Raw genomic sequence first — 10,230 nt, 5'->3', positions numbered from 1 at the left:
CCGGGTCGGGAGCGAGCGAGGCCCCAGTCTCAGGGGACCGGAAGCCAGCGGCAACAACTTCCGGCGGGCCGCGGCGGTAGGGCCGAGGACTACGGGGGCCGAGAGGTGGCGCGTCCGCGGCGGAAGTCGGTGCCCGTGACGCGGCGCGCCCCAAGGGCCGGCTGCGTTGCGGGAAGGGAAGCCCGCCCGGTGGCGGCTGGGCTCGGCTGCTGGGAGGAGGTGGTGGGCTGGTTCGGACGTGGGTCGAGGCTGTAGCAGGACTCCAGGTGAGGCCTGAGGACCACTCTGCCCTCCCGCGGCCCGGGCTCGCGCCGGGGGCCATTTAATCCCGACAGCTTGCGGCCTGACGTCGCTGCGGCCTGGCAGTGACCATGTCGGCGTCCGGCCCCTCGGCCGGCGATAGAGTTGCGGCTAAAATGAAAGGACGCCCAGTTACATTTGCATCGTAGATAAAGAAAGAGCATTTAGTATAAGCATGTCCGAAATGTTGCGTGGGATGTAGGCATACTAAAACCTTATTCGTGGCCTGTCTGAAATCCAAATGGAGCTGGGTATTCTGTGTTTTTATTTGCTAAATCTGGCAGCCGTACCCGCGGCCCCGGGCAGGGAGGGAGCAGCTGGGCTCGGCCAGACCCTGCTGGCGTCTGGGGGGCCTGCGAAGTGGAGGGGAGACGGGCAGCCGGGCAGTGGCCGGCGCTCCCCGGAGCTCGGACCGGTTGGACTGGACTCCGACGCTACCGCTCCCTCTGCTGAACTATTCCGGATGTAAAACACTAGGGATCGGAGTTTTTCTTGGTTTTTTAATCTCACTCTAGTGACCGAGAAGCTTGCTGGCAGTGCGCTGATGGATCTGTGGGAATAGGCCATTTATTTGACCTCTTCAGTAACACTGTTCTAACCGGCTGAAACTGCTTTCTTAGGCATTTTCTTAAAAGCTTGGTGGTTAAGAGCACGGAATTTCGAGTCAGATTTCCAATCTTGGCTCTATCACTATCCTCGGAGTCATGGGGCAGTCACATCATCCCTGTCTCTGTAATGGTAGCTGCCCCTGGATAAGTGTTATTAGGTGATTCAGAAGGGTGGGCTGTTGCCCTTGCCTGAGGTTGCAGTCTGCGGTTCCCAAGCCCCAAGCCCCGCCTCAGAACTAACTGCATTTGCTTTTGACTCCTGGCCTTTCTCTAGGGTTGGGAAGAACATGGAAAGTGACCTCCCTGCCAAATAACTCAGAAGAGGAGTGTCGGTAGCCAAAAGTTTCTTCAGAATACGTGTAAAAGAAATGTTTTTCTTCCATCTAGGAAGATGTTACCGAGTACTTCAGTGAATTCCTTAGTGCAGGGGAACGGAGTCTTGAATTCCAGGGATGCGGCAAGACACACAGCCGGAGCGAAACGCTACAAATATCTGAGAAGGCTTTTCCGCTTTCGGCAAATGGACTTTGAATTTGCTGCCTGGCAGATGCTCTACCTGTTCACATCCCCACAGAGAGTTTACAGAAATTTTCATTATCGAAAACAGACGAAGGACCAGTGGGCCAGAGATGACCCTGCTTTCTTGGTCCTGTTAAGTATCTGGCTCTGTGGTAAGTGTGTTTATCTGAGATAGAATTGAACGCTGAGTGTTTCTGATTAGATTTTTTGTTATAAATGTGTTGTGGGTCAGAATCTGGAAATATTGGAAACTATTTCTCCTTTTTACTGAAGCCTCAAAAAATCTCACAGGAAAGAAAGTTGTAGTCTTGGTTCTACAGGTCCCAAGCAGATGCCAGAGTAAACTGTTACCCTAGGACATTGAAAAGCAGGGGACAAGATTCACTCCATATCTTTTTAAGTACTTGAATCGGTACCCAAATGTCAGCTGACTGTGAATAGGAATATGAAACTGGAAATTGCATTTCACAGGCAAATCCACAGTGAGAATTGTAAAGGTATTGATGGGAACCTGAGAAACTGAAGTTCTCCAATTCCATAATGCAAGGGTCTCATTTACCTGTAGGGTGTTGAAGTGGGTAAGATATTGAAGTTTATAGGGTGTTTTGCACCTTAACTGGACTTAAACTATGTTAGTGCCTTCTCTACACTGGCGTTCTAAATACTGAGGCCACCGTGGTGAATCAGCCTGGCAAGGGCCCACCTCAGGAAACTTCAACTCTCTCAGTGGCCACGCTGTGTCCCAAGGTAGTGTTCACACATCTTGGGAGTTTTGTTTAAAGACCTGTCTCTCCCACTAGCCTGGGCATCTGGAGGGCAAGGGATGTGTCCTGTATTTCCAGAACCTAGCAGAGTCCCTAAATGAATCTTGTGAATCTTTCTTTCAGTGTCCACTATAGGATTTGGCTTTGTGCTGGACATGGGATTCTTTGAGACAATAAAGCTTCTCCTTTGGGTTGTACTCATAGATTGTGTAGGCGTTGGTCTTCTGATAGCAACTTTAATGTGGTAAGTACCATAACTTTGGTTTTTCAGATACTGCTGTAGCATCTCCATTTGTTTGCTTCAGAGGTACAATAGCAGCAGATGGAAATTGAAACCCAGGTAGAGTTACTAAATGATCAATTTTGACTGCCAAGATTATTACAATTTTCCCTCCTGTGTTGCCACCTATATCAGAAAATACTATAAAGGCTGGTTTATAATATTGTCAAATGTAGCAAATAATTGAAATAATTATGTTTTGAACCCAAAATATCTGAGATCGGTCTCAATTTAGAAAGTTTAGTTTGCCAAAGTTAAGGACATGCCTGTGACACAGCCTTAGGAGGTCCTGATGACATGTGCCCAAGGTGGTCGGGGCACAGCTTGCTCTTATACATTTTAGGGAGACTTGAGACATCAGTCAATATGTGTAAAATGTACATTGTTTTAATCCAGAAAGTGGGGAAAGGCAGGTTATAGTTAGATAAGAGACAAATGGTTGCATTCTTTTGAGTCTTTGATCTGCCTTTCACTGAATACACAATTTACTTGTGAGAGGCAGGTACAGGAATAGTCATTTATGCCTTAATCTGGCTCAGTGAGTCTGCATTTTTACATAAACAATGGGGCAGAGGAAGCAATCAGATAAACACTTGTCTCAGGTGAGTAGAAGGAGGACTTTCTGTCCCACACCTGTAAAGATAAGCTATCTTAGGAATAAAATAGGAGGCAAGTTTGCCTGACACAGTTACCAGCTTGACTTTTCCCTTTGGCTTAGTGATTTTGGGGTCCCGAGATTTATTTTCTGCATACTAACAAAATGCCTGGTTTTGCAAAAATATTACAGATTTAGCCAGTTCTGCTTAAGTTGTCTGGATGATAGCATGGTTTTCCGCATTTGTCAATAGAGACCACTTCTTGATATTCATTGTGTTTAAATCCATTTAGATCTAAAGGGTTATTTTGTGGAGTCTTACTTTGAATCTTTGCATTAAATGAAGTATACTTGAAAAAGAAGGATTTTTTTTTTAAACTTCTCATGCCTTCCTACTGAGAATAAAATTCTCTCTCTTTCTCTCATACACACACACCCTCCCCCCCGCCACCGCCACACACACACAGGCTTTATCAGAAGGGTTCTCAGTCTGACTTTGGTTGATTTAGCAACAGAAGTGTACTGAGGATAAATCTGGTGTTTGGTAAAGTCCTCCTGTGTGGTTGGCATGCTGGATGAAGGGCAGAGGATGTGGCTAGCGATCTCAGTAGAGGACCAGTGGTTGGGTAGACATGGTGATCATTGTGGAGAACATTTTAGTTGTAGAGAGACCTGGGTTCAAATGCCAACTTAGTTATCTGTGAAACTCTTAGTCCCAGTCTCTTCTTTTACAAAATTTAGTTAATTACCTATTCTGTCCAATTTTTGAGATAATTATGTTATGAAAATTACCTGACACAGTTAAGTGTTCAATATTTGGTAGTTACTAATATTTTAAGCAAAACTCTGCAACTATAACTTCTGATACCAGCCTTTTTTTTTTTTTCTTTGAGACGAAGTCCCACTCTGTCACCCAGGCTGGAGTGCAATGGTGCGATCTCAGCTCGCTGCAACCTCCGCCTCCCGGGTTCAAGCGAATCTCCTGCCTCAGCCTTCTGAGTAGCTGGGATTACAGGCACACACCACCACACTTGGCTAATTTTCATACTTTTAGTAGAGACAGGGTTTTGCCATTTGGCCAGGCTGGTCTCAAACTCCTGACCTCAGGTGATCCTCCCGCCTCAGCCTCCCAAAGTGCTGGGATTACAGGCGTGAGCCACCGCGCCCAGCCAATACCACCCTTTTATAGGCATAGTTCAGATATGCTAGTTCCATTCCAGACTACTGCAGTAAAGCAAATATCACAATAAACTGAGTCACACAGATGTGTTGGTTCCCAGTGCATATTAAAATCATATTTACACTGTACTGTCTTTTAAGTGTACAATAGCACTATGGCTCTAAAAAACAATGTACAGACTAATTTAAAATGCTTTATTGCTTAAAAATGCTGACACAGAGACATGAAGTGAGCATATGCTGCTGGAAAAATGGCACAGGCAGACTTGCTGGACACAGTTGCCACAAACCTTCAATATGTAAAAATTAAAAAACTACAGTTTCTGTGAAGCGCAGTACAGTGCAGTGTGGTAAAATGACATATGCCTGTATTTTCCTTTGTAACTTCTGACTAGTACAGCAGAGCTTTTGTATGTGCTAGTTAGCCAATAAATGCTGTCCACTGTTAATATAAAATTCTAAAATCTGGCCTAGAATTAATACTAATGTAAGTCATGTATTCATTACCAAGAAATTCATGAAAAACAAATGGTGTGTTTTAAAATTTCAATAAATAAGACTTTCAAAGGAATAGTTTCATTCATAACAAGCATTCTGCCCTGAATGCAGTAATTCTGGAGGCCACTGTCTTAGTCTGTTCTCAATGCTGCTATAAAGAAATATCTGAGACTGGGTAATTTATAAAGGAAAAAGGTTTAATTGACTCACAGTTCTGCATTGCTAGGGAGGCCTCAGGAAACTTATAATCATGGCAGAAGGCAAAGGAGAAGCAGGCACCTTCCTCACAGGGTGGCGGGATGGAGTGAGTACAAGTGGGGGAAATGCCAAATGCTTATAAAACCATCAGATCTTGTGAGACTCACTGACTATCACGAGAACAGCATGGGGGAAATTACGTCCATCTGGCCCCACCCTTGACACGTGGGGATTCTGGGGATTGCTGTTCAAGATGAGATTTTGGGGACACAGCCAAACAATATCAGGCACAGAAGGGGACCAAATCAGCCTGGAGTTTAGCACATTTCATGTGAGTCTGTATCATAGTTTGAATTAAATAGAAAGGGATTCAGTGTATTTTTGAGAACCTATGTTGTGTGAGGAACTAGAAAGAGAAATGACTACATGTAATGATGACCATCACAGAGGAGCTACAGAAGCCAGCATAAGGTGGTGGTTTGTGGAGATGGGGAATAGTTGACTCCTGGTGCTGGGAATTGCAAGTGCAATGGCATAGAGGTGTGAACAGCACACTAGGTCTGGGAGCATAGGGTGACACCGAGTCACTGGGGAAGAGATGTGACTAGAGAAATTGGCCTTCATGCCATTCAGGAAAAAAATTGGACTTTATCTCATAGACTGCATGTGTGGGTTGGGGGCAGAAGGAGGTGGGGAGCTTTGAGGCTTTAAAGTAAGGAAATAATGTCAAACTCACACTATCTTTTCCATGGCAGTGGAGGAGGCAAAAGTTGGAGTAGTGAGTGGGCAAGGCTGGATACACTTGCAGAGGTCTGTGTAGGAGTAGAGGAGGCCCAGATAGTATGGTGGTGATAGGAATAGAGAGGAGAGATGGATTCGAGAGCTTCCTGAGATAACAAGGTATGAGGGGGGATCAGGAAGAGGGAGTGGGTGGGAGGCTCCTTTGGGATGACCTGTAAGATTTTGGCTTAGATGACTGAGGAAGCAGCAGATGCAGATGAAGCAGCCCTTGCTGGCCTGTTGAGTTCAGGGAGCTTCCTGAAGAGTGAAAAGAAGGTCAGTAGACACTGAGGTTGATGACTCTAGACCTAGAGGCAAGAGTCTGGGCCATGATGAGCCTCTGACTGGCGTTAATATGGAGCTGGGAGGTGAAAACCACAGTGCCTTGGAGTGCTCTCGGAAGGCACATCTGTCTTCCAGAGGAAAGACTCTCACTGAGGCCAGAAGCTTGAAAAGCGCCCATTTGGGATAAGCAGGAGAATAGGGGCAGCAGAGAACGTCTACAGAAAGGGCGCTCTTGGGGAGCGAGCTACATACTGATTCCATAAAATTTGAATGGCACACATTCTTGGCTAAAAAGGAAACTGTCTTGGTAAGCTCTAGTTTGTTCAGTATTGTTTGGCATTTTCAGATAACGAAATGCAGGGACTGTTAACATTAGTATTGTACCTCTGTTTATTTTCCATTTTTATCCCCAGTGATGGAATAGCGTATTCTTAATTGTACCCTTGAGATGAAATGAAATAATACATTAAAAAATACATTGAATTTCCAATATATGTTTATAATACAAGTTTTGTTCTTTGAAGATCTTTTCTGTTACTTGGATATTTTACTTTTTATTCATCATTGAACTGAAAAACCAGTAGGCCATGTTGTAGAACAGTGACATACACTTGAATAATTGTTCTTATGGCTGGATGCGTCACTCTTCCTAACTGCTTCTTACTATTTCATCCTCCTTTTAATAGGGGGTTGACCCAGGTCTTGGGCCTTGGGCCTGTTCATTATCCACATTCATTTTTTTGTTGACATCATTCAGGCCCGTGGCTTTAAATATTAATATCATCTACACACTGATGAGTTTATATTTCCAGTTTGGACTTGTCTTCTAAACTCTAGACATTGTATACAACTTCTTACTCCATACTAGTTGGCATCTTCAACATAACAGGTCCAAATTCAAACTTCCGCACACTCCTTCCCACCTCAAAACCACTCTTCCCACAGCCAGCCCCACCTCAATTAAAGGCAGCTCCATCTTCCATTTGTTCAAGGCAGAAATCTCTCAGTCATCCATGAGTATTTTTTTCTCATACTCCAATAATGTCAGGAGCTCTACCTTCAGAGTATCGTGTGTGCCACATCTTAGCACCTCCACTGCCACCAGCCCCTCTGCTCATCTCTTCCTTGCAGTAGCCTTCTAACTGGTCTCTGCTGCCAGTCTTGTCTCTGGAGTCTGTTCTCAGATCTGCCACCAGGGAGGCTCTGTCAAGGCATTTACGTCAAATACTTTTCTCAGAACTCCACAGTGGCTTCTCACGTCACCAGGAATAAAAGCCAAAGATTGTAAAACGGCCACAGGCTTCGTAAGACATGGAGCCTGTGTGACTTGATGTTGGCCCCAACCCTGTTTCTTTTCTGACTTCATTTCTTGCTGCTTTTCTTTCAGACACTGGTCTTTTCACCATTCCTCAGGCCTGCCAGGCACCATCACTATCCTTGGGTCTTTACCCAAATGTTACTTTATGACCCTCATATGTACAATTGCATCTCAAGTTTGTATTCTCCACATTTCTCTGCTGCTTTCTCTCTTTCCATAATACCATCTGACATAGGTGTATCATTGTCAGCCTTCCTTCCTAGATGGAAGGCAGGGATTTTTGTCTGTTTTGTTTACTGGTATATCTCCAGAATTTAGAATGTCTGCCGCATAGAAAGTCGTCAGTAAACATTTACAGAATTCATTTTATTATGAAAGAAATTTTAATTTTGCTCTTAGGTTCATCTCTAACAAGTATTTAGTGAAACGACAGAGCAGAGACTATGATGTGGAATGGGGCTATGCTTTTGATGTGCATCTCAATGCTTTTTATCCACTCCTGGTCATTTTGCATTTTATCCAGCTTTTTTTCATCAACCGTAAGTAGCAGTTAATTAGAATATTATCCAAGTCTTCATTGCATGCATTGGTAAAGGGACTCATGGTCTGCGTCTCTTCTGGCAGATGTTATCCTGACAGACACATTTATTGGATATTTAGTTGGAAATACCTTATGGTTGGTTGCAGTTGGCTATTATATCTATGTAACTTTCCTGGGATACAGTGGTAAGTAATTTTTAAAAATGTTTTTGGTTGAGAACATAGCAAGAGGGGGAAAGTTGTAACAGTAGTACAAACAGCTTGCTTTTATGGAACACTTACAGGCACTATCCTAAGTATTTTATGTGCATTATCTCATTTAATCTTCATGACAATTACACAGGTTTGTTTCCGTTTTCAAATGAGGAAACTGAGGCAGAGAGATTAAGCAACTTACCCATGGTCATGCAGCTAGAAAATGGCCTAGCTGGTATATAACAGATTTTATACTTTCAAGGAACCATGTTAAACCATACCGGTTATCTCCAGATGACTTGCAGGAATCCAAGACCATTCACTCCTCTTCTCCCATGCTTTCAGGTTGTGGGTTACCAGCAGGAGGGTAGAGCGAAGAAAGGTGGGGCCCAGCATCTTGTTACATAGGTCTATGAACTGAAGTTCTCTAAAGCCTTTTGAATCATACTTTTTGCCCCATTCTTAGTTGTTTTCATGATTACCGTATGGTTCTGTAGACGATCACAGAAGATCGGGCCCAACATTTATTGTCCTCAGGACATGTTTGCAGATTTACTGTTAAATCCTGTTGTCAGTTCATTCTTCTTAATATGAATGAGGAACATATATTATTTTTCATTTATGTTAAGAAATGATCCCATTAAATAAAGCCAAATAAAATCTAGAGACTGCGCTGTACGTTTCTTACCCCTTCCTTTCCTGTTACTGTAGATGATTAGGGCCTAACTGTAAATATAGATGGCTCTGACTATGCCTGGCTCCAGAGTTGTTCCCACCCCGGTTCTCTCCCCCCTCGGCTGGTTTGTCAGGGAACACTTAACCCCTTCATTGTAATGCCTTGTTTGGGGAGTGCTTTCTCTAGTCCAGGGGAGATGTTTGTGTCATTTCTAACGAATTTTGAAAGTGTTTTGTGATGAGAACACTGCAGCACTGTGGTTTCTCTAAGTGGTTATTTGAACACTCCTGGTAACTCCCTATACCACTTAGAATAGTTGGAGTACAGCTCAGTTTGTTTAAGAACTTCCTATATGAGAAATACTTAGGTCGGGATGCATGGGGTAGGGTCCCGCTAACTGAGCAGTGAGCAAGAAACATCAATATTTGGAGCCAGACTTTTATATTTAAGAGTTTCAGTTCTTTTCTGAAGCCTGGGCTACTAGTTGAGCTCACACCCTCTTAAAGTGGGGGTATAATGCTTTACACTGGAAAATCTCAAATAGCTAAAAGATGTTTTCCTATAACGCCATCCATCTCTGTACTTTAAGTTGGACTCCTAGAGGTTTCTGAGGCAGTCACAAGTTTAAATTCACCACTGTTTTCATGAATATTTGTGACATTTCTCCCTCATTGTTAACCTCTCTTGGTCCAGTGTATGATGTCCCACTCAGCCTCTGTGCTGAAATAATTCCTCTCCTAGGTTTCTTCCCAGCCCTAGACAAGGAGGAAACAGCACAGAGGGGTTGGGAAGAGTAGTCTAGTTCTGGGCATAAATAGCATCATCTTACTGATTCAAAAGATGCATTCCCTTCCACCCCACATGTTGAAGTAAGCTGTCTTTCAAAATGTTCATTTATTAGTCATTTACTTGTTTTTTTAAAAAAATCAGTTTGGATTCCTTTCTTTTCCAGCATTGCCATTTTTGAAAAATACAGTAATTCTTCTGTATCCATTTGCACCTCTGATTCTGCTCTACGGGCTGTCCCTGGCACTGGGATGGAACTTCACCCATACTCTCTGTTCTTTCTATAAGTACAGAGTGAAATAAAAAGTGAGAAGATTCGATCGTAACTGTGTCAACAGTATTGTGATCATTTCTTGTAAAACTTGTAAATAAACTATCATCATCTTTGTAGATATCTTAAAGGTGTAAAGTTTGCAAATTTGAAGAAATATATATTAACACTGTGGTCAGGTACATTCCTTAAAACTAATTAAATGTACATTTCTATAATAAATATTTTTTAAACTAAAGCATGTGTGTTCCCTCTAATATTTGCAAATGTAAGAGCTACATGTAAAATGCTAATGGCATGGGGAAAACTTAAACGTAAAACAATATGAATTATTTTTGAAAGAGTATCATCTAGTTGGAGAACAAGGGAATAATCATACAGCCCCATCGCTCTCCTATTGACAAAGATGCATAATCTCCATTTCTAATGAGCTGTATT

General features: G+C 43.1%; 1 protein-coding gene across 2 annotated transcripts; it reads left to right on the top strand.

Annotated features, from left to right (window-relative positions):
• The first annotated feature begins 127 nt into the window (after window positions 1-127).
• UNC50 (unc-50 inner nuclear membrane RNA binding protein) lies at window positions 128-10,030 on the top strand. 2 transcript variants are annotated; one of them, XM_008978795.6, is made up of 6 exons: window positions 128-266; window positions 1,296-1,579; window positions 2,315-2,435; window positions 7,724-7,863; window positions 7,949-8,050; window positions 9,688-10,030. In XM_008978795.6, exons 2-6 carry the CDS (start codon window positions 1,300-1,302, stop codon window positions 9,822-9,824), a joined length of 780 nt encoding a protein of 259 aa, XP_008977043.1. In that variant the 5' UTR covers window positions 128-266; window positions 1,296-1,299; the 3' UTR covers window positions 9,825-10,030. The 2 variants fall into 2 exon arrangements, with proteins under 2 accessions (XP_008977043.1, XP_008977048.1); XM_008978800.5 differs by having other exon boundaries at window positions 130-266; window positions 1,183-1,579.
• Window positions 10,031-10,230: the final 200 nt, after the last annotated feature.

The sequence above is a fragment of the Pan paniscus genome, chromosome 12 (assembly GCF_029289425.2).
Source record: "Pan paniscus chromosome 12, NHGRI_mPanPan1-v2.0_pri, whole genome shotgun sequence".
Lineage (NCBI taxonomy): Eukaryota > Metazoa > Chordata > Mammalia > Primates > Hominidae > Pan > Pan paniscus.
Note: the sequence above shows the minus strand (reverse complement) of the source record. Positions and strands in the feature narration are given on the sequence as shown.